Source organism: Anolis sagrei, chromosome 2 (genome assembly GCF_037176765.1).
Source record: "Anolis sagrei isolate rAnoSag1 chromosome 2, rAnoSag1.mat, whole genome shotgun sequence".
Classification (NCBI taxonomy): Eukaryota; Metazoa; Chordata; class Lepidosauria; order Squamata; family Dactyloidae; genus Anolis; species Anolis sagrei.
Window position 1 is genome coordinate 162,091,066 of NC_090022.1, and position 25,269 is coordinate 162,116,334.

The following is a 25,269-nucleotide window of genomic DNA, read 5'->3' on the forward strand; positions in this document are numbered from 1 at the left end:
TCATGTTTATAAGCATCACATATCCAAAAACCGTTCGAACTCCTATTGGTTTTCTAGGGCATCTTTCCCTCCTCCCCATTATAATCTCTATCCACCACTTCCAAGATAGGGCTTTCGTTGGGCCACACTGCGTCATACTTGACCTGCGACGATCTGTTGTTCCCGAAGAGGTCAGCTTCATGGCCTTGTTGACCCCTCAGGGAGTTGCCGGACGATCCTGAGTCTCAGGTCACTCTGATCTGCCTTTTTTATCTCCCACATGGGGGGTGCCAGCTTGGCACGGGTGTAATGTATCCAAGGTTTAACTTCCTTCACTTTAATGGCAGTAGGGGTTGATATCAGCACAGTATAGGGCCCTCTCCACTTAGGTCCTAGTGGGTCAATCTTCCACTCTTTCACAAGCACCTCGTCACCTGGCGAGAAACAATGCAAAGGTGTGGTAGGATAGGGTGGATTTAACTCTGAAGTATATTGTGCAATTTGTTTTATCTGTCCAGCCAGGGCTTGCACTTGTTGAATGGTTTGTTTATCTCCAATCACATGTTGGTCTCCCCCTTTGTCCAGTATCGACCTCAAATTTAATGGTGGTCTGCCATATAGTCTCTCATAGGGGGTCAGACCTGTTCTTTTGTGAGGGGTACACCTTACTCTCAATAGTACCATGGGCAGTATTACAGTCCAACCCAGCCCTGTCTCTTGACAGATTTTTGACATAGCAGTCTTTAGAGTCCGATTCATTCTCTCAACTTTAGCTGAGGACTGGGGCCTATAAGCGCAATGCAATTTCCATTTTGTGCCCAATATTTGACACAGTCCTTGAATCACCTTGTGTACATAAGCTGGACCGTTGTCAGACCCTATTTCTAATGGTATTCCAAATCTGGGGATTATGTCCTTTAAAAGTGCTCTTGAAACTTCTACTGCCTTTTCAGTTCGGGTTGGGTATGCCTCTACCCACCCGGTGTAGGTGTCCACAAAAACAAGCAAATATTTGTAGCCCTTTTGCGGGGGCATCTCAGTAAAATCAGTCAAAATTGCCTCGAATGGGACGTTGCCTATGTGTTGAATTCCTGGTGGCTTTAAGGGTCCTTCTCGAGGATTATTTTTGGCGCATGTCCAGCATCGGTGTGCTGCTGCTGCTGTCAGGCTATGGAGTCCATCAATGTACATTTGCCGTTCTAGCAGCTTAGCTAAGGCTGTCTTACCCAGGTGTGTGTTGGAGTGCATATGTCGGACTATGTGCCACGCCATATCCTTAGGGACATAAACGCGGTTATCTGGCATCACAATGACCTCTCCCTTCCATTCTCCTTTTTCCCCCAAAGCCCAATTCTCCTCTTCTTTTGTGTATGTAAACTTTTCTAACGGGGGATCTCTTATTACCGTCACAGCCAACAGGTGCTGCTTATTGTGGGGGTGCTTAGCTGCCTCTCTTGCGGCCAAATCAGCTAGTCTATTACCCTGTGTCACTGGGTCTTCTCCCCTTTGGTGTCCTTTGCAATGCATTACAGCCACTTTGTCCGGGTCCCATACCGCCTCCAGGAGGGCCACAATCTCAGCTGCATTTTTAACGCCCTTTCCAGCCGACGTAAGGAGTCCCCGCTCCTTGTACAAAGCTCCATGGGCATGGAGCGTAGTAAAGGCGTACTTTGAGTCCGTGTAGACATTGACCCGTTTTCCCTTTGCCAACTGCAGTGCTCTGGTGAGGGCTATCAATTCAGCCCGTTGAGCGGAGGTTCCCGGGGGGAGCGACTCTGCTTCCAGAATCTCTCCCCCCCCCTGTACCACCGCATATCCTGCACGCCTCTCACCGTTTTCCATGAAGCTACTGCCATCCGTGAACAGGGTCATGTCTGCCTTGGACATTGGTACGTCCTTTAAGTCAGGTCGGCTGGAATATACCTGTTCCATCACTTGAATGCACTGGTGGACTGTTTCCTCTCCTGGGGCAGGCAACAAGGTGGCCGGATTTAAGGTGGCACAAGTTTCTAGGGTCACCATCGGGTTATCACACAACACCCCCTCATATTTTGTCAGTCTCTCATTTGTGAGCCAGCGCGGTCCCTTGGTGTCTAACAGCGCCTTTACATGGTGTGGTACTTTGACGGCCAGTGGCTGTCCTATAGTCAATTTACTTGCTTCTTTTATCAAATCTACTGCTGCTGCCACTGCACGAAGGCAGGGCGGCATTCCCTGTGCTACCGTGTCTAACTGTTTTGACAGATAAGCCACTGGTCTCTGCCATGATCCTAATGTCTGGGTAAGCACCCCTATAGCCACTCCTTCTTTTTCAGACACGAACAAGTCGAACGGTTTTTCCAAGTCTGGGAGCCCGAGCGCCGGAGATGACATCAAGGCTTCTTTTAGGGCCTCAAAAGCCTCCTGGCACTCTTTTGTCCATTCAAAAGGGTCTTCTCTATTTCCTCGGGTAGCTCGGTACAGAGGTTTAGCCAACGTAGCGTACCCAGGAATCCAATGTCTACAGTATCCTGTTGCACCCAAAAACTCCCTCACCTGTCTCCTAGTGGACGGTGTAGGAATTGCACAAATTACTTCCTTTCTTTCTGTTCCCAAAGACCTATGTCCTTCAGTTATTTCAAATCCCAGGTATTTTACAGTCTTTTGACACAGCTGGGCCTTTTTCTTTGATACCTTGTAGCCTTTTTCCTCCAATGTTCCTAACATCTGCAAGGTGTAATGTCTGCATCCCTCTTGCGTCTTGCAAGCTATCAGTAAATCATCTACATATTGGAGCCAGATTCCTTCAGATTCAGGGATCTTGAACTCCTCTAAGTCCTTAGCAAGCGCCTGGCCGAAAATGGTCGGGCTATTTTGCCAGCCCTGAGGAAGGCGCCTCCACATAAACTGAGTCTTTTGGCCCGCTTGCTGGGTGTTCCATTGGAAAGCAAAGATGGGTTGAGAGACTGGAGCTAACCTGATGCAAAAGAACGCATCCTTCAAGTCCAAAACTGTAAACCATGCCGTCCACGAAGGGATTAGGCTCATCATGATGTAGGGATTTGGTACTACTGGGGTGAGGAGCACCGTGGCTTGGTTGACTGCCCTAAGATCCTGCACCGGGCGGTACTCATTCTTAGTTCCTGGCTTCTTTATCGGTAACAGAGGTGTGTTCCATGGTGAACTACAGGGCACAATAATTCCGTGTTCTAACAACCTGTCAATGTGAACTTGTATCCCTGCAGAAGCTTCCCGACTCACTGGGTACTGTGGTCTTTTGACTGGGACTGCTCCTTTCTTCACCTCTACTACCACTGGGGGCACATATTTAGCCAGTCCTGGAGGATTGTCTTCTGCCCACACCAAAGGAGTTCGCTCCCAGGGCCATTCAACTTTTGGCCGCGGGGTAGACTTCTCCTGTTGTACTAAGTATATCCTCCATTCCTCTTCCATGGGTATTGTCAATTCCATTTGGCCATCGTCTAAAAATTGGATTTGTGCTCTTAATTTTGACAAAATGTCTCTTCCTAATAATGACACTGGGCAATCAGGGTGATATAGTAATTTATGACTCACACTATGGCCTGCCAGATTACATGTCCGTTCCTGTAGAAAAGGGCATTTCTGAATTTTTCCTGACAGCCCCACCACTTTGGTGACTTCTGTGCTGGTAGGACCAATAAGTTTGTTCACCACTGATCGTTCTGCCCCAGTGTCCACTAAAAAGTCAACTTGCTGGTCCCCTACTTCCATAGTGACCATCGGCTCCCCGGGGTCCAGCAAAACGAGAGCCTGGTCGGTTCATTCCTCTTCCTCCGCATCCTCCCATTCTTCCTCTGCTATTGCAGCCACTACTGCTTCCCTCTTCTGGTGTGGAGTATAACCTCCACGGCCTCTTCCACGTCCTCTACCTCTTCCTCTGCCTCGTCCTTCGCCTCCTTCCTCTCCAGACACCTTCTCTGTACATTCCCCCTTCCAGTGCCCATACTTCTTGCATCGGGCACATTGATTCCATCCTAGCTTCTTTCGCTCTCCTCCTTTTCCCCTTCCTTTCCCTCTCGATCCTTCTGTCTCTCCATCCATCATGGTCAACAATACTTTATATCCTTCTTTACGATCTCTCTTCTTCTTCTCTTCCTCTTTCTGATCTCTGGCCATATACACTTGTTCTGCTATGGCTAGGAGTTCATTCATACTTTTCCCTATGAATCCCGGTTGTTTTTGAATTTTTCTTCGGATGTCATCTGCTGCCTGGCTGATGAAAGACTGCTGCAGTGCCCTTCTCCCATTCTCATCTTCTAAATTATATGGGCTGTATTTCCTATATGCCTCTTCTAGTCTCTCCAAAAATGCTGAGGGAGATTCACTCTTCTCCTGTCTCACCCCTTGGATCTTTTGGATGTTAGCTGGCCTTTGTGGTCCCCTTTTAACAGCATCTATCAGGATCCCCTGATAGGTCGTTAGGGTCGTCCTATCGTTGGCAACGTTGGCCTTCCAACCCGGATCCTTTCCAACGGGGAAGCGCTCTGCCCCCCAAGCAACCGCATCCTGACCCGCTGGCGGCTGATTTTGGGCCAATAACGTAGCTTGATTGATCACTTGCCTTCTCTCCTCTGTGGTAAACAGGACCTGGAGGAGCTGTTGGCAATCTCGCCACGTTGGATTATGGGTAGCTATAATAGTTTCTAGTAAAGTCGCCATTGCTTGGGGTTGCTCGGAGTAGGGAGGTGTAGAACTCTTCCAATTTAGCAAGTCACTGCTGGTAAATGGGACCACCTGATATAATTGATAAGGCTGGTCATTTTGATCCAATACACTAACTTCCCTTATTGGAAATTCCCTCGCCGTTGTGCTATCTGCCGGACCTTCCACAGGGGAGAGCTCAGCTTGCCTGCTTCTAGTAACGGCTGGGCTTGCATCACTAGGTTCTCGGGCGGGACGTCGCACCGTTTGTGTGGTGGTGTCCGCAACCCTTAATTCATCCCGGAGGTTTCGGAAGGGATTGGTTTCACTGTATGGAGGCTGTAGAACTATGGACACTGGGCTGTCATATGATGGAGGCGGTGTTATCGCCCGTTCCTGGTCAACTGGTCTCTGGGCGCCTTGAACTGCTGCTAGTGGGGGCGCATTGGGAATTACTGGCAATGGTAATGTCCGTCCCTGATCCATGGGCCCCTGGGCGCCTTGAGCCGCTGCTAGCGGGGGCCCGTTGGGAGTTGCATATCGCGGCCCCCGGTAACTACATCCCTCCGCCGGCTCTTCTTCCTGGGCAAGGACTTTAACCTTGACTTTCTTTTCCTCTTTTCTTATCATCATACACTGTACTTCTTTACACTTTCGGACCCAATCAGGATTTTGGGTCACCACGTTGTCCCAGGCATCAATATAAATATATTGATCCGGATGATGGTTAGCACAAAATTTTTCTACCTGCCTAATCTTCTTTAGGTCCCACGACCCCTCTGCAGGCCACCCAAAAGGAAAGGTGGGCCATTCTCCTGTGCACAGATTCCTTAATCTGTAGTCCTTAAAATCTCCTGGATCTCCCTGACTCGATGCAGCTACAAACTTGTCAAAGTTGTCTAGCATACACTGAAGCGGAGACACTGTCTTTGAGTTCCTCCCACCCATGGCCTCTAGTGGGGAGCAAACCTTGACCTAGACGCCCGGACACTCGACGGCACGTTTTAGGAACTGCAAGGTTCGCCCCGTCCTCCCACTACCCCACGGGATACTTAGTGGTCCCCCTTCCCCCAGCGCTGGTGTGTGTTACCTAGTGTCTTACTTGACCACTTATACTTGCCGGGTCTCTGTAGACGTTGGAACAACCTTCGTCCCCCGGACTTTCCTCCTTTTGGATCCTTCTTATCACTCCTCCACTCCCAGTTGATTTCTTGAGAACCCGAAGAGTTGCGATTTACCTTGATCAAGCACCACCGACAGAAGAGGGGAGTGTCGCAGCCGGCTATTAGTCGGGGGCCCCCTTTGTCTCGGCTAACGGCAATCGCCTCTCGCGCCCCTGATGCTGATCAAAAATCGTCTTGCCAACAAGATCCGTCTCCCCCGACTCTGGCCCGTCTGAATCAAATCTCGGTGGAACCTCCAAAAATGAAGCAGGCTTTTTCTTTCCCTGAGCAATTGCTCAAAGGCTCAGCCAACATGCTCCGTATCAGTTCAAATTGCGGACGCAGATGAGTCAGGAAAGACGGCCAACAGGATTCAACAAGAATATCATAGTTTATTTATAGCAGCTGCTAGTGGCTTTTTCGACACAACATGGCGTCTCTGGAAAAGCCCCCGAGCATCAAAGGTAGTGTTCTTTTATACATCAAAAAGGGGTTCGGCTTTAAGAGCCGCCCCGAAGATTAAATCATTGGTTAAAAAAGCTGTCAATATTATAATTAATATTAAGCAATTAACTCATATATTTTTAAGTTTCGCTTCGCAATAAGCAAGCCCCTTCTTGGAAACATCTCAAGATGCTGACAGCTGAAAACATCTGCTGATCTTGGCAAATCTAACTTCGGCCTTGGCTATTTCCTTTTGCAAAGTTGGCAAGTCTCATGACCGATTTTTCACCCTTTCACAAAAAAAAAGAAACTCATCTTTAGTCTGTCTTTGTCTCCCATATATGGTCAAGTCCATCCGTTCTCTTTCCTACATGCAAACCCTTTTACCTTTTCTGTAGCTGTACCTTTCTGCCTTAATAATAATTGTGTGTGAGAAATGAGAAGCTTGATTGCTACACTTCTCATTATTCTTCCACAAATACACTGCATTTGGATTGATACAGAGAGAACCAAGGCAGGATCCAAATTACCAAATTGAGCCTTACATTATTATTATTTTTTAAAAAGAGGGACATCTTGCATTTCCTAACTGTAGACTAGGGTAAACTTACCAGAACATAACTTCTCTGTCCGTTTACTCTGCTAGAAATGGTTCAGAAGAATATTTTTCCCTAGCTCCTGATTTTTCCAAACAGGTTCCTGCAAAAGACCTAAAGAAGGATCCTAAGAAAAACCAGTATGTTATTGTCCAGGCTTCTTGTCCTCACTTCACACTTGAGAAGGTGGTTCTGGTCTCCTTCCAAAGTGGCTATATCTTCACCCAGACAGACAAAACTATCTACACACCTGGATCTTCAGGTAAAGCCTTCTGCTGGTTCCACTTATGTGTAATGTCTGTTGAATTCTTTCTGTGCTGCTTTTTACACAGAATGGAGAAATATTGATGCTTATCTGCTCTGTCCTTACTCAGAGCAGGTTATAGAGTTAATTTCCATTTATGTTGTTGTTGTTCATTCGTTCAGTCATCTCCGACTTTTCGTGACCTCATGGACCAGCCCACACCAGAGCTCCCTTTCGGCCGTCACCACCCCCAGCTCCTTCAAGGTCAGTCCAGTCACTTCAAGGATGCCATCCATCCATCTTGCCCTTGGTCGGCCCCTCTTCCTTTTGCCTTCCACTTTTCCCAGCATCATTGTCTTCTCTAGGCTTCGCTGTCTCCTCATGATGTGGCCAAAGTACTTCAACTTTGTCTCTAGTATCCTTCCCTCCAATGAGCAGTCGGGCTTTATTTCCTGGAGGATGGACTGGTTGGATCTTCTCGCAGTCCAAGGCACTCTCAGAACTTTCCTGTAAATTGGAATGAATGACTCTGGAATGCCTAATGATACATTTTGCTGCCTTGGGATTTTTTATGAGCCACAACAGGTCACTGGACAAAAAAAATCAATAAAAATAACTCCCAGGTAAGGCTAAAATCAATTTCTAATTTAATGTTTTTATTGAGTTTGTGGCTTATTTGAGCTTAAAATTATTATTATTTTTGATATCTCTTCTTATTTCTTGTTTGTGGAGACCTTGTGGTATGAGGAACCAAACGTTTGCAAACAGAAAGCTATAGTGCTGCACATGTCACACTTTTCCATTGGTGCATGTTAGTGTGAGAACTTTGAACTGTAGTCCAAAACAGCAACGTTGACAAGAGAACAAGGATTATTCAGCTATTCTGTAGGATGCTGACATGTGGTCACAAATAAATAATACTCCCTTCAACACTTTTTTCCCTTAGTGCGATATCGTATCTTCTCTATGGGTCATGGCCTGGGACGTTTGGACAAAAATGTGATTGTTGAATTTGAGGTGAGAATTTTATGCACAAGTGTGTGATATGGATGTAGGCAGCCCATTCTTCTTCTTTAGAAGTTTGCATAATATCATGAATTTAGAAGGACAGATCCTCTTCCTTCAAGGAGATTAGAGTGACATATCTTATTTTCCCCTTAAAACAATTCAGCCTAAGGGCCCATCCAGATAGGCCCATATCCTGGGACCTGTCTAAGTTTTTAACAGAGGCGTCCAAACAACGAATCCAGTAAAAATGAATTAATTTTTTAAAATAAGCAAATAAAATGCATTAAAAACACAACCAATGTCTTCTCTCCTAAAGCCAAGGCATTTATCAAACTATTTTAATATACTTTCATTTAGTTTCATCAACTTCTTCTAAATATAAACAAATATATTTAGAATTAAGACTTAATCATGAGTAATATTAACACAAATAACTGACAATTCAATTCCTGTAATTTCAACTTTTATTCATTACCTCAATACCACCCCCATTTTCCCTGTTAATTTAAATTAATCTTGCTGCATTTCAGCAAGTTTTCCTGTATAATCTTATTTCCCCTTTATTCTTAACTAGCTGTCCCCTGCCATGCGTTGCTGTGGTCCAGTCTGTGTATATGTGTTTTGTGTGTGTAACTATGTGTATATGTGCATATATGTGGTTGTAATGTATTTTTTACTTTTTAGCTTTTTAAGTCCCTTCTGCTGTGCTTTTCAGTGTTTTTATGAGTGATGGTCACTCGTTGGCCTGAGAGGTGTCTTGTGTCCAAATTTTGTGTCAATTCGTCAAGTGGTTTTTGAGTTATGTTAATCCCACAAATGAACATTACATTTTTATTTATATAGATATTCCCCTTTCATTGATCAAACCCACTACATAAAATCAAAAAGTTTTTGTTTCTATTTTCTACTCTTCCAGAGTTCTAAATTTATTTATCACAGTCCATTTACAATATTATTCTTAGACATGGAGTTGTCACTTTGTTTATTTGCTTTTAGCATGATCCTCCCTTTGAAACTGACTCTCATTCAGTTCACTTAGGTTTTGTCTGTCTCTTTGAACAGAATCCGAGGGCATAAACATCTTTTCCATGTGCAACTTTTTGGAGTTTTTTCCCCCATCCAAACATATGTCATGAATGACTTTTCAATGACTTTGAAGCATAGGTTCTTTTTATTGCAATTTCCAGTGTGAGAAGGCCTATCAGATTACAGAAAAAACATTTAGATAAAGAATGACATTGGACATACAGACATGCAGATTCTATACAACTACACTGGATTTACAATTACATTGGTTAACAAACAAACAAAGGGGAATTACATTTTCACTCAACATTCACACACATGTACACACATTCATCGACATGCATCCAAATATTACCATATCATTTTCTTCCTCCTTGGAGAAGCATCTGTTAGGCCAGACCCTGATTTCCTGCAGCCTGCCAGCGTATAGTTCCATAACTTACATGATGCCATAACTTCAAAATGCTGAAATGCCAAAACGTCTTCCCTAAGAACAATGCCAAGAACCAGATCTCTGTTTCCCATACTGCAGAACCTGACTCCCTGCACAAAATCTAAGACTCCAAAAGCGCACTTCTTCCTCTTCCCTTGAGAAAGAAGCCCCAAAGTGACCAGACTGCTCCCGTGAAGATCTACCACTATCCATAGGTACACTATCTCTCTCCTTCCATGGAGCAGAGCATAGCGGGTGAACCAGACTCCTCAGGTCGGTCACAATTTGAGCATTATTAGACTGAGTCTTTTATGGGAACATTCTGCTGATGTAGTCTCAAAGTTGTAAATTAATGATAGACATCTTCCATCCTGGCTCCATCTCAGTTTCCTGGCCAGATGTTGACTCTTCTTGATTGGTGTTGACAAACCCAAGGCTTGTGTTGACTTCCTTCTGAACATAAGGAAGGTTGCAAACATTTCCTTTAACACTGTCCCGCTCTTATCAGAGATTATTTTTCAGATCTCATTAGCAGGTTTTATCCACATTCCAGCAAGCAGGTAGTTAGTCATTGCAGGCCTTAATATTATCCTGATGTTTCCAAAATTATTAACTCCATCCATACAGCTTTCATTCTTCCATTCATTCCCACGCATCTTTATATCAAATCCACATTTCTCAAATCCGCAATAATATTTTCGTGGCATACATGTTTCTATCCATTCTCCTTATTCAGGATGTCTGAATGCACAGTTTGTAAAACTTATAGTGTGTCAAACTGGGGGGACTTACTTGTTGTTGCATTTTGCCCTGATTTTATTATTATTATTTTATTTCTTCAGTTGTTTTCCTTGCTCAGCCTGATGTACTGTGACTGCTTTTCCTTAATCAGTTCTTCAATCCGTGCAACCTGTTTTGTGATGCTTGAGATTTGCCTGGATTCTATGTTTAAGATCTTGCTTAATTCCGATTTCTGTTTGAGTCAGCTCTTTCTTAAATTGCACTAATATTCATAATATCCGAAGTTGTGATATCTTTCAGTGTTTTTCATAAACCGCAAAATACTCTGAAAGGGTAATATAGTTTTACTTTCCACTTGCTTATCTCTTATCTATGTTTGGAAATTGGGCGGTTTTTTCTTTGTTTCCTTCATTTTAATTATTGTTGAATTACAATCTTCATAATTCTGAATATTTCATTTCCATTTTAGCTTTGGAGTTGTTGAGAAAATGTTGTGCAATTAATAAAGTCGTCTTTTAAATAACAAGTTTCTCTCTCCTCCCTTCCCCCACATACGCACACAAAAATCAAAGCGTAATTTCATTTTCTAAGGGGGAGTTGTTGTTAGCTCTTGGGTGTGATCCTGGACTCATTGCTGAGCCTGGAACCCCAGGTTTCGGCAGTGACCAGGGGAGCATTTGCACAGTTAAAGCTTGTGCTCCAGCTCCACCCGTACCTTGGGAAGTCTGACTTGACCACAGTAGTCCACGCTCTGGTTACATCCCGTATAGACTACTGCAACACGCTCTACAAAGAGAAAAGGGTGGGAGAAAATTTGATTTTGCTGCTTGATTTAAACTTAACCCCTGTAAAAAGAATACCTTCAGGAAAGGGAAAATCCAAATGCATCCAGCTGCCACAGGCTTAAGGAATGTTAGAAAGCTTTGGTCAATTGATACATCCCATTTACAGCACCCCTCACCCCTCCAGTAACATGTCTCCATTGACTAAACAGAAAGAGAGCAAGTCCACCAAAATTTTGACAGATATGAAGAAAGCACTCCTTGAGGATAAACTCAGTGGCCAATAGACGTATATATTTCTTCAAAGAAAAAAGTGGAATCTTTTTGGAATCTTTCAGATTTTCAAAAAAGAGCGATGCAACCTATATATCTAATACATTCTGGGATTTTGTATCCTTTGAACACTCTCATAAACATGTTTCCTCTTCCTAGACACCAGAAGGCATTATTGTCAGCCAGAATACTTTAGATCCCGGATCACCAGTGACCCAGTCATTCAATCTACCGGAAATTGTCAGGTAAAATTGCCCTGCACCAAACATGTACAGAAAGTGAGCTGAAGTTAGTGAAAAAACGTATTAATATTTATGGTATCCTATATTGCTGGGTAGCCCCTGGTGGCGCAGTGGGTTAAAGCACTGATCTGCTGAGCTTGTTGACCGAAAGGTCACAGGTTCGAATCTTGGGAGCGGCATGAGCTTCTGCTGTCAGCCTCAGCTTCTGCCAACCTAGCAGTTCGAAAACATGCAAATGTGAGCAGATCAATAGGCATCGCTCAGGTGGGAAGGTAACAGCACTCCATGCAGTCATGCCAGCCACATGACCTTGGAGGTGTCTACGGACAACGCTGGCTCTTTGGCGTAGGAGATGAGCACCACACACCAGAGTCAGACACGACTGGACTTCATGTCAGGGGAAAACAGTTAACTTTAACTTTACCTTATATTTCTGGGTAAAGTTTTTTGTTTTCAAATTGAGCTATGAATACTCTGAGCTGTTTCACATATATTTTATTGTTGTACTTGTCCATTGCATTTAATCCTGCAAATTTCAGATTCTTCATATATTTTTATCATAAAACCTTGTCAGGCAATCTGTTCCAAGACTGAGTTTATTCTTCCTGCCCCCATAAATGGGGATCAAAGAAAATAAAATATATACATGTTCATTGTGACCATGTATGTACGGGTAAGGGGATGCATGGTTGTCATTCACACTTGTTGCCATGGATTGATAAAGCAGGAGCAGTGACAAATCCTTCCATTTCCCTTTTCTAGTTTGGGAACCTGGAATGTTGTGACTAGATATCAAGATTCCCCGCAGGAGACCTTCAGAACACCATTTGATGTTAAGGAATACGGTAGGAAGAGCAGCCTTCTCTATTCAGAGCCTTCTTGCCTGAGCCATGGCTTCATCTTCTCTTCAGCCTTCTGAGTTATTTTGTCCTTTGTCATTGCTTTTCCTATTTCAACATGTCATATTTAAAATGTTTCACAGCAACAATCCTCTTAAGGTGGCTTATATAACAAAGTCCCATACAATCCAAGAAACAAAATTTAATGGCAGTGTGCCTCTTGGACTGCATGGGACTTTCTTTTATAAATGCGTTCCCTGCTACTGAAAGGAAAACCCTTCAGTAGCTGCAGATTACCATATATACTAAAGTATCAGGTGAGTGGGTTGTTGTAGGTTGTTTTTGGACTGTATGGCTATGGTCTAGAGCAGTGATGGGCAACCTTTTGAGCTTGGTGTGTCAAAATTGACCAAAAAAAGCAAGCATAATTCAGGTGGGGGTGCCACTTTGAGAAAAAAACATAATTTTGAGATATGTATAGTTTAAATAACAAAAATGCATAATCAGGGCTGTAGCCAGAAAAATTTTTTGGGAGGAGTTGAAATTTTCGGGGGGGGGGGGGGGGTTGAAAATTTTGCTGACGCTGAAGCAAAGAGCACAGCAGAGGGCAGAGCAGCCTTCAGTAGCCTGCAGCTCCGCCCTTGTCAACCACCTCCACCAAGTCTGGCCTCCTTAATGAGAGCATTCAACACCCCCCCCCCCAAACTTGGTTGCTTCGCTACATGGGCTATTGCTGCAATAGTGTGAATAATGACAGTGTGAATAAATTGTCAATATTTGCCTGAGATAGTGCTTCCAGTTCTGGAGGGACTCTTAATTTTTTGCATCTCATAGATTTAGCATGGGAATTTGGTTAACCAGTTAAAATTCATGAGTAAACCAGGTTTTTTAAAAAATCTGAAACATTTCAGGGGGAGGGGGGTTGAATCCCTAACCTCCCCCCCCTCGCCACAGGCCTGTGCATAATTGTAATATATAACCGTATTTAATAACCCAAAAACTAATTATTTAACTTACCTGCTTAGTGACTTCTTTGTTCATCCTTCAGTCAGTTTCTTTTGCTGGTCTTGATATTATTTAACTTGTGTGGGTTGCCGTAAACTAAGATAAGTGAGGGAGAGGGGAAATTCTTTAACTAAGCTGCTTATCAGTGACTTTTTTGTTGCTGAATTTCATTGACTAAATCTTCAATTGAAGGTTGGTATTTTGTACACTTCAAGCCCAAGCAAGTGCTACTAACATTATCTGTCAATCTGTTTCTTTTGATGGTTTTGATATTATTTATTTAACACTGAGAATAAGGTCATCAAAAATGGTTATGCATGCCAGTGCTGACATGCATGTCATAGGTTCGCCATCATGGGTCTAGAGGCATGCCTCTAGACCATGGCCATACAGCCCGAAAAAAACCTACAACAACCCAGTGATTCCGGCCATGAAAGCCTTCGACAATATATCAGGTGAGTTTTTCAGCTCCACCCCTTCCTGCCAGGACCCTTACCTCTCCGCACAGCAACCCAGCTCCCCTTTCTCTGTTCCTCCCTCGCTCCCCATGTACCTTTCTCTGCTTCTCTTTTGACAGAGTGACCCAGACTCAGCCTGCATCTCTAGCTGAACACTCTGCTTCTCTTTTCCATAAGCTATGAAAGGTCATGTTCATTTCTGGTGTGTAAAGGAACACATTAGAGACTATTTGAGCATCTGTTTTAATATGCAAACTGTGTATATCATAAAGATGTGTTGTGGAGCTATAAGGAGTCACAGTTCACATGTTCTGAATCAAACCTAGATTTGGCTCAGCATATAATGTGTGATTTGTTTCTTCTATTTCTAGTAAACAGAGAGATGTTTTAATGATATAATAAAAGTTAAGATCCATATACACGCATATGTCAGTTAATGAAGTCTTTCAAAGGAGTTCTTTCTAGCTAGAAAATGTGTAGAAACATTGTGAGGATGGTGAAAAAATATAGGCTTTCAGTGTCAGGTTTCAACAACGTGCCTGCAGTACACAATGTGATGAAATTTGAGATGGGAATTTATTTATTTATTTATTTATTTATTTATTTATTTGCTGCATTTGTTGACCGCCGTTCTCAGCCCTAGGGCGACTCACGGCGGTGTACAACATATAAAAGACAATTTACAATAAAGCCATACGAAAAAACCAACATATCACTAATACACAATCATATAATTACACTAAAATAATCCGCTCCGTCTTATCGTAGAATCATAACCAATCTCGTAATCCATCTTCCGTTCCAGTTGTCATTACCAGTTAATGTAGCACTCAGTTAAATGCCTTCTCAAATAGCCATGTCTTTAGGCTCTTACGGAAAGACATAAGGGAGGGCACCTGTCTGATGTCAACAGGGAGGGTGTTCCACAGCCGGGGGGCCACCACCGAGAAGGCCCTCTCTCTCGTCCCCACCAGACGTGCCTGTGAAGCAGGCGGGATCGAGAGAAGGGCCTCCCCAGACGATCTCAAGGCCCTTGTGGGCTCATAGGCCGAGATGTGGTCTGAAAGGTATTTTGGACCGGAACCATTTAGGGCTTTGTAGGATAACACCAGCACCTTAAATTGGGCCCGGTAGCAGATCGGCAGCCAGTGGAGCTGGAACAACAAGGGCGTTGTGTGCTCCCTGCGTCCCGCTCCTGTTAGTAACATGGCTGCCGCGCGCTGGACTAGCTGAATCATTATTATTACATTTATTATTGTACTCTTTATTTTTGTTATTATTACATTTATTATTTTACTCTATTATTGTTATTATTACGTTGATTAGTTTACTCTGTTATTACTACATTTATTATTTTACTCTATTTATTATTATTATTACATTTATTATTTTGTTCTATGTATTACTGTCATTATTACATTTATTATTTTACTCATTATTGTTATTATTACATTTGTTATTTTACTCTATTTATTATTATTGGAAGGATACGTAAGCACATTTACATTGAAGAAAATTAAAATAATGATTTAATCAGAGTTGGACAGTCTTATTTTAAATTACAGTTTTGTGTAAATATTCAAAAACATTTAACCTACTGATATCTCAATTAATGTAATTTTATTGGTATCTATTTTTTTATTTTTGAAAATGCTGCTGCATTTCCCACCCTCGGCTTATACTTAAGTCAATACATTTTCCTTGTTTTTTTGTGATAAAAATAGGCACCTTGGCTTATATTTGGGTCGGCTTATATGATACACTATTTTACTATCACCTACCAAGTGTGATGGAGCTGTTACACTTCTGAAGTGATGTCACAGATTGCGGTTCTACTCCACTACAATTTCCTCTTTATTTATTTATTTATTTATTTACAGCTTTTATATTCCGCCCTTCTCACCCTGCAGGAGACTCAGGGCAGATAACAGTGTACACATATATGGCAAACATTCAATGCCACTTTTTGACATACAAACATATAGAGACATACACAGAGGCTATTTAACTTTTTTTCTGGCCGCCAGGGGAGCTGTTGTTTTCATCGTCCATCTGCGACGCTGATGAAGCACTTCCACATTCCCCGCATGCTTCCCTGCTGGAATGCTTTGCTGGAGTCTTCTTTATGGCCTCATAAATCAGTTAATTTAGCCTCCCCACACTTTAAGGTGGTACCTTATTTTCCTACTTGATAGATGCAACTGTCTTTTGGGTTGCAAAGGTTGACAACAGGCTACACACAATTGGTTGGAAACCCACTCCAACCCGGGCTGGCTTCGAACTCGTGACCTTTTGGTCAGAGTGATCTTAATGCAGCTGACACTCAGCCAGCTGCGCCACAATCCCGGTGCTTTCACACATCTCTCTCACTATTTCAGAATCAGTAGTTTTTCTAAAGTGTTCACTTGTATTTGATTTTTTAATTCATTTTACCTCCATCAAGAAATTGCTGTAAAAGAATGGCAGAGCAGTGGAAATGTGGCTTGGTGGGGCTATGAAGTTATGAATTGTGCCGACTGAAAACCGCCTTGAGTCGCCTTTGGGCTGAGAAAGGCGGTATATAAATAAGGAACCCCTGGTGGCGCAGTGGGTTAAACCCCTGTGCTGGCAGGACTGAAGACCGACAGGTCGCAGGATTGAATCCGGGGAGAGCGCGGATGAGCTGCCTCTATCAGCTCCAGCTCCAGCTCCCTCTGATAGCTGCCTCTATCAGCTATCAGCTCCAGCTCCCACAAGGATGATAAAACATCAAATCATCCGGGTGTCCCATGGGCAACGTCCTTGCAAACGGCCAATTCTCTCACACCAGAAGCAACTTGCAGTTTCTCAGGTCGCCCCTGACACGACAAAAAAAAAATACGGTAAATAAATAAATGATGAAAGAGAAGTACAGGTCCACATCTCTGCGTGAATGCTGAGATGTGAGATAATGATGGTGCTCATGCAGGGATTTAATTGCTATTATTGATTATACAGCTTTGTGTAATAAAGTCCAAAATCTCATACATCTTCTTTACTTTCGTAAATGTTTGACTCTTCCTATTCTCCCTGTTTTCTCCAGTATTGCCAAGCTTTGAAGTTAATGTTGAACCACAAGAGAAGTTTTACTATGTTGACACTGACAGAAATTTCAATGTGGCCATCACGGCGAGGTGGGTGTATGTGCAGCTGTGGGGAAAAAATGAGAAAAAAATGAGAAGAAGCCAATTACACAATACTTTGCGGAAAGATATAATTTGCATACTGATCTACACTAAGTATGTTTCCAGGGAAAGTTGTTATCATACAATAGTCCTACCTCACTCACACATTTTTTTCAGCAGATACGTAGGTCAGGGATAAACCACATCCTCGATGCACAGCTCTCTTGTGTGAAACACAGTTAATAGGAGATTTTCAATGTGATGCAGCGACTTGAATGGTTGACCATTCGAGTCAGTAGACCATAGTATAAATCAGGGCTCCTCAAACTAAGGCCCGGGGACCGGATACGGCCCTCCAAGGTCACTTACTCAGCCCTCGCTCAGGGTCAACCTAAGTTTGAAGCGACTTGAAAGCACACAACAATCCTATCTCCTCAGCCAAAAGCTGGTCCACACTTCCCATTGAAATACTAATAAGCTTATATTTGTTAAAATTATTCTTCATTTTAATTATTGTATTGTTTTCAAGTGGTGTTTTGTTTTGGCACCACAAATAAGATATGTGCAGTGTGCATAGGAATTCATGGTTTTTTTCCTTCAAATTATAATCCAGCTCTCCAACAGTTTGAGGGACTGTGACTTGGCCCTCTGTTTAAAAAGTTTGAAGACCTCTGGTTTAAATGCTTGCTCAGCCATGGAAACCTACTAAAAGACCTGTGACAGGTCACACTCTTTCAGCCTCAGAGGATGGCAAAAGCAGGCCTCCTTCAGAGCAACCTTCTGATAGGACTGCCTTAGGATTGCAATAAGACAAAATTGCCTAAAGGCATACAAAAACAATTAGTTATCCAAAATACTTTTAAAAGTTACATGTTGAAGTAGGTTGTGCTATATTTATATTTAGGGGAAAGAATTTGAATAGTTAATAGGTGCCAATAAGGTGAAAGCTGGAATTCAAATGTTTAGTTCAATATAATATATGTATTGTTAGTGTTAGTAATCCCACATGTTCTGCTTTGAACTGGAATGTATGGCAGTGTGGACTCAGATTATTATTATTATTATTATTATTATTATTATTATTATTAAACTTTATTTGTACCCCGCTAGCATCTCCCGAAGGATTCGATGCGGCTTACACAGGCCGAGGCCTCAACACACAACACAACAATACAATCTAAGCAAATCAAACAATTAAAAACAGAATAAAGCAAAATAAACAACAGGCACAATACACTAAACACAATAAAACTGGGCCGGGCCAGAGCAATGGGTACAAGATTAAAAGTGTTGATGTGACAGGAGGTGTATATAGGGCTTCCAGGGCAAGTGCGATGTGCGATGTGCAGCAATCATTGGTTCTGATAAAGTGCTTGTGGGACTTGGTGGTGGAGATTTCCTAATCTGGGAAGGCGCATTGGAAAAGCCAGGTCTTCAATTTCTTTCTGAAGACAGCCAATGTAGGGGCCTGTCTAAGGTCTTTGGGGAGGGTGTTCCAGAGTCGGGGGGCCACCACGGAAAAGGCCCTGTCCCGCGTCCCCACCAAGCACGCTTGCGACGCCGGTGGGATCACGAGCAGGGCCTCTCCAGATGACCGAAGCGAACGTGTGGGTTCGTAGATGGAAATGCGGTCACGCAGGTAGGCTGGTCCCAAATCGTTCAGGGCTTTGTAGGTAAGCACCTGCACCTTGAATTGGGCTCAGAAAATAAATGGCAGCCAGCGGAGCTCCTTGAACAGGAGGGTGGACCTCTCTCTGTAAGGGGCCCCAGTTAGCATCCTGGCTGCTGATCGTTGGACCAGTTGGAGCTTCCGAGCCGTCTTCAAGGGCAGCCCCATGTAGAGCGCATTGCAGTAGTCCAATCTGGAGGTGACCAAGGCATGGACCACTCCGGCCAGATCCGCCTTCGCGAGGTACGGTCACAGATAACCCAGTTCAAAGCAGGTATCGTGGAATTTTCTGCCTTGATATTCTGGGTTATATGGCAGTGTGGAAGGGCCCAAAGAAAGCATTATGGCAAGAGGGGCTGAGGTCTTTCTTTATTTTACACCAGTAGAAAACCAGCATAGACACAGGATAATCACTGTGTGATATCCATTGCAGTTCTGCCACTTCCTTGTTATTGACAGCCAAATATATTGGAAGTCTGTGATGACACCATGGTGCTGCAGCTTACCTAGTGCAAGGATCCTAGGTCTTCTATGCCAGTGATATCAGGGTGGGATTGTCTTCTTCTTCTGGGTTCTCAATCTGGGGACCCACAGATTGAGAACCACTGCTCTATGCAACCTCATTTGAAAGCAAATGCAAATGTCTTGCCTCTATGTGCCATGCTAACAAAATCAATGTGAGCAAAAATGTCTTTGTTTCATGGTGTTCTTTCAGGTACCTTTACAAGCAGAATGTAGAAGGTGTCGCCTTTGTCCTCTTTGGAGTGAAAATTGATGATGAGAAAAAAAGCATTCCAGATTCACTGAGGAGAATTCCAGTAAGAAGATCCCTCCCTATATTTCGGCATGAGGAGAGGGAAAGAAGTTTAGAAATATGGCTTTGATTTTCTTTTTATGTTTTTAAAATCTTGTTTATAGATTCAAAATGGGAGAGCCGATGCAGTGCTATCAAGAGACATGTTCCAGACCCGATTTCGCAACCTTAATGAGCTTGTTGGGCACTCTCTTTACATCTCTGTAACAGTGATGACAGAATCAGGTGAGTCGTGGCTTCCGAAGTCACACGTATTGGCAGAAGTCTCATAAAGGGAACTTGGCACTTTGCCATAGTAGGTGTTTTTCATATCATGAGAGGATTGGGGTATAGGGTGGCAACCTGTGCTGGACGGGGTTACACTCCCCCTGAAGTCACAGGTCCGCAGTTTGGGTGTCCTCCTGGACTCATCACTGTCACTTGAAGCTCAGGCGTCGGTGGTGGCTGAGAGGGCCTTCACACAATTAAGACTTGTGTGCCAACTGCGACCGTACCTCGTGAAGGCGGATCTGGCCAGGGTGGTCCATGCCTTAGTCACTTCCAGGTTGGACTACTGTAATGCACTCTATGTGGGGCTGCCCTTGAAAATGGCCCGGAAATTTCAATTGGTCCAACGATCGGTGGCCAGGTTGTTAACTGGTGCTCCTTACAGAGAGAGGTCAACCCTCCTGTTTAAGGAGCTCCACTGGCTGCCTTTCATTTTCCGGTCCCAATTCAAGGTGCAGGTGCTTACCTACAAAGCCCTAAACGGTTTGTGACCCGCCTACCTGCGTGATCGCATCTCTGTGTACAAAACCACACAATCTCTTCGTTCATCTGGAGAGGCCCTGCTGACGATCCCACCAGCATCGCAAGCGTGACTGGTGGGGATGAGGGATAGGGCCTTCTTGGTGGTGGCCCCTCGACTCTGGAACTCTCTCCCTAAGGACATCAGGCAGGCCCCATCGCTAGCTATCTTTAGGAGGAGCTTGAAAACATGGTTGTTCCAGTGTGCCTTTCCAGAATAAGGAAACTTCTAGCATTATGTCCCAACGCACTTTATTAGAGATCCAGGATATCTGCATGCCCATCCCCCTCCAAACACCCCATCTTGTCATGCCCAGCATTTTTAATTTTAATTATTACATCTGGTCCGATCATTATTTTAATTGCATTATTGGATGTTGTTCATGTATTGTTATTTTTTGCTATTGCTTTGTTTTTTGAGTTATTGTGTTGTTGTTGTTGTTGTTTTATTGTTGTATGTGGGCTCGGCCTCTTGTAAGCCGCACCGAGTCCTTCGGGAGATGGTAGCGGGGTACAAATAAAGGTTTATTATTATTATTATCAATCAGTATCTGATCTGTATTTCTGGATCAGGTATAGTGAGATCTCCACATTTGTTAAAGTACAGAACCCCTGTAAAAGTTTTTAAAAGTAAATAAAAATACTTTAAAAAACTAATCTGAGAGAACCTTTCTCTAGGAATCTCTATGTCCTTCATCACGACTCTATAGTCAGCTTCTAGCAGAAATAGGCCATAGAGTCATGCTGGAAGACTTAGAAATTCCTAGAGAGAACATTTTGATCAAATCTTCAAACAGTCAAATTTACAAAAGTCAATCCAGCAAAACGGAGGGAAAATGGAGACACTTGTGCAAAATTTTGCCTTGTGGGAAATTCTGTCTTTGCTGAAAGCTCACAACCAAGAGTTTAAGGAAAAATGGGGAAGGTGGCACCTTTAAAATTGCCAAAGGCACTTTCACAGAACACCAGAACCCACCTGTATAAATCATAAAGATTAGTATTTGAGTCCACTGGATTGAAGGATGTATTCTTACCATGTATTTTTTTTCTCATAAGTCCTCCCATGAGAAAAAACACACTGATAAGAACACATCCTTCAATCCAGAGGACTCAAATGCTAATCTTTAGTTAACTGACAAGACCATTTTCAGCTCTTACAAAACACAATGTTTTCCAGTGCTCACCTATAAAATGCAGACATGATCAGACATGTGAAATTTCTAAAAAAATTAGAACAAATTTAGTTATATTTTTTCAAATTAAATGTTTTATTTTTGGAAAAAAAATAAAAATGCAATATTGTATGGTTTAAAATATTTTTGTTATTTTAGGAACTTGATTTGGTATAAAATTATCACTAATGAAATATTTTTAATCGTTTTTTCAGAATAAAAATTAGGAATTTATCTGAAACATTTTTGTGTTAACAAATGGAATTCCTATATGGAACACCTGAATTGTAAGGAATGTCTTGAGTTTTGCCAATTTGAGAAGCAAGCAGATAATGGAAATGAGAGACAGCAAGTGGCGGGGTGTATAGAAGTAACAATAATAAACAATAGTAAACATCAATAACAGTAAAACAGATTAAAAAAAGCTTGCCCCCTCCTCAATGTGACATCCTTTCAAATATTTAAACATGGCTATCGTGTCCCTCTCAGACTTATTTTCTCCAAGCTAAACATACCCATCTCACTCAGCCACCTTTGATCATTTTAGTCAGCCTTCTCTGGACATGTTCCAGCTTGCAAATATCCTTCTTGAATTGTGGTGGCCAGAAATGGTACAGTATTCCAGGTGAATTCTGACTGAACAGAATAAAGTTGGACTATCGCTTCACTCAGTTTTTGATACTATACTCTTATTCATGCAGCCTAGAATAGCACTGACACTATTGACTCATGTTCCGCTTGTGGTCTACTAAGATTTCTAGATCCCTTTCACATGGACTGTTTTCAAGCCAGGTGTCACCCATCGTGTATCTGTACATTTCATTTTTATTGCCAAAGTGTAGTACTTGACATTTCTCTCTGTTGAAATTCATTTTGTTATTTCTGGATCAGCTCTCTAATCTGTCAAGGTCATTTTGGATTCTGATCCTATCTTCTGGGTCTGAGTTATTAGTTATCACTTACAATTTGGTGTTGTCCACAATTTGAAGCATGCCCTCTATTCCGTCGTTCAAGTCATTGATAAAGATGTTGAAAATGACAAATTCTAAGCATTGAGCCATGGCATTTAAAGTAAAGGTAAAGGTTTCCCGTTGACATTAAGTCTAGTCGTGTCTGACTCTGGGGGGTGGTGCTCATCTCCATTTTTAAGACTAAGAGCTGGCGTCTGAAGACACCACCAAGGTCATGTGACAGGCATGACTGTATGGAGCACAGTCAAGGTACCTATTGACCTACTCACATTTAAATGTTTTTGAACAGCTAGGTTGGCAGAAGTTGGGGTTAACAGCAGGAGCTCATCCCTCTCCCCGGATTCGAACCACTGGCCTTTCAGTCAGCAAGTTCAGCAGCTCAGCGGTTTAACCCACTGCGCCACCAGGGGCTCCATTTAAAATCCATTGGCATTTAAACTGCCAATGGACTTTAATTCAATGCATTAATTCTACCGTGTTAATTCAAATTAATTCAATGCACTCTGAGTGAACTGGCTATCTGGTAACCGTTCCGTTGTTATATTATGAAATTATTTGCTACATTGATTTTTCTGTATAACCCCTTTATTTTTGTGGGCTAATATGTCAGTTTTCTGTGATCTTTTTCCACAATATGTACGTTTCTATACGTGGTTCAATCCACAGGCCTCCTTTGACATATAAGCTTATGTGGAAATGTTCTCTGAGGAGAAGAGGTTTGAAAGTGGCATGTACTGCAGTTGTATGCACTGTGTGTATTCTCTCAACATTTTCTTCCCTTCTAACAATTTTAATTTTTTGTTGTCATCCCGCCCCCTCACCCATTTTTCTTCAGGAAGTGACATGGTGGTGGCTGAGAGGGGTGGCATTAATATAGTGACGTCTCCCTATCAGATCCTCTTCACAAAAACCCCAAAGTTCTTCAAGCCAGGAATGCCCTATGAACTAATGGTAATATTAAGCGAATTCCTCTTTCGTCTCATGGTCCAGTTCCAGAGGTGCTGGACACTCAAGGAGCCCTTGGAAATCTCTGATGTTACTGATATCCTGGGGAAAGTGATTTTGGGCCAGTTCTAGACAGACATTATAATCTAGTTTGAAATCTTCTGCCTAAAATCTGACTTAGATACTGTCCTTGGAGCAAAAGTTGATAATGAAGTGCCCAGCAAGTCTTGAGTGGAATTACACTTGATCAGTTTCAATTAGTGAGTACTTCTGATGTGGACAAGTAGGAAGGACAACCTATTTTCTCGATCCGTGCTCTCCTTGGCTGCTCATCTGGAGTGAAATTCAATTCAATCCAAATACAATAAATTATCAATGCATCCCTTAGGCTGATCTGGCCGGGGTGGTCCACGCCTTGGTCACCTCTAGATTGGTTTATTGCAATGCGCTCTATGTAGGGCTGCCCTTGAAAACGGCTTGGAAATTCCAACTGGTCCAACGGGCAGCAGCCAGGATGCTAACCGGGGCTCATTACAGAGAGAGGTCAACCCTCCTGTTTAAGGAGCTCCACTGGCTGCTGTTTATTTTCTGAGCCCAATTTAAGGTGCAGGTGCTTACCTACAAAGCCCTGAACGGTTTGGGACCACCCTACCTGCGTGACCGCATCTCCGTCTACGAACCCACATGTTCACTTCGGTCATCTGGAGAGGCCCTGCTCGTGATCCCGCCTGCGTCGCAAACGCGCTTGGTGGGGACGCGAGACAGGGCCTTTTCTGTGGTCGCCCCGCGACTTTGGAACGCCCTCCCAAAAGATCTTAGACAGGCCCCTACATTGGCAGTCTTCAGAAAGAATTTGAAAACCTGGCTGTTCCGATGTGCCTTCTCAGATTAGGAACCCCAATACCAAGTCCTAGAAGCACTTTAGCAGAACTAAGATCACTGCACACTGCACACTGCACTTACTTTATAATCCTACATTCACCCGCCACTTCAGCACTTTTAATCCTGTACCCACTACTCTGGCCGGCCCAGTTTTAAAATGTCTCGATGTATTGTTATTGTTGTTGTTTATTTTGCTTAACTGTTTTTAATTTGCTTTAGGTATTGTTTTGTTGTATTGTGTTTTGAGGCTTCGGCCTGTGTAAGCCACATCAAGTCCTTCGGGAGATGCTAGCGGGATACAAATAAAGTTATAATAATAATAATATTATAATAATAATAGGGAAGGCAGTACTTGATGACATGCCCTTCCTTGACCCATATCAAACTGGCAAACTCTGAAGAGCAGGATATGGAGTTGAGACTGCTATGGTCACCATGGTGAATGATCTCCATCTCAACTCTGATAGGTACAGTGTGGCCCTGTTGGTGCTTTTAGATATTTCAGAAGCTCTTGATATCATCATTCACCTGGGGAGTTTGGGAATCAGAGGCACTGTGTTGTCTCCAATTCCCTGTCCAAGTGGTGATGCTTGTGGATATCTGCTCTTCAAAAAACAAACAAAAAAGCTATTGTATGGCATCTCACAAGGTGCCATTTTGTCACCAGTGCTTTTTAACATTAACATGAAACCACAGGAAGAGAGGCATGGAGGAAGGTACTATCAGTAGCTGATAACACCCAAATATATTTCTCAGAAGATATATGCCTTCAGAAACAGCTAAGGACAGCATGTCTCCTCTGAATGAATGCCTGGAGGAGGTAATTTGCTGCTTGAAAAAAAAAACAAAAAATGAAACTGAATCCCGATAAGACAGGTGCTTGCCATGAAAAGTCTTAACCTGGGGTCAGAAGCATGCCAACCATTCCTGGTTGGGGTTATGCATGCACACACACAAAAGTCTGTGTTTGCAGCTTGGGAGTGCTCCTGAAT

The 25,269-nt window shown here is 42.9% G+C and overlaps 1 protein-coding gene across 1 annotated transcript in view; it reads left to right on the forward strand.

The window, feature by feature from the left end:
* LOC132768040 (venom factor-like) overlaps window positions 1–25,269 on the forward strand; it is a 93,358-nt gene that overhangs the window by 8,019 nt on the left and 60,070 nt on the right. The window contains exons 3-10 of the mRNA XM_067464017.1: window positions 6,944–7,106; window positions 8,035–8,105; window positions 11,511–11,596; window positions 12,356–12,438; window positions 16,957–17,047; window positions 19,423–19,525; window positions 19,626–19,746; window positions 23,286–23,401. Of these exons, the coding sequence (XP_067320118.1) occupies window positions 6,944–7,106; window positions 8,035–8,105; window positions 11,511–11,596; window positions 12,356–12,438; window positions 16,957–17,047; window positions 19,423–19,525; window positions 19,626–19,746; window positions 23,286–23,401 (834 nt within the window). The remainder of the gene's footprint in view (window positions 1–6,943; window positions 7,107–8,034; window positions 8,106–11,510; window positions 11,597–12,355; window positions 12,439–16,956; window positions 17,048–19,422; window positions 19,526–19,625; window positions 19,747–23,285; window positions 23,402–25,269) is intronic.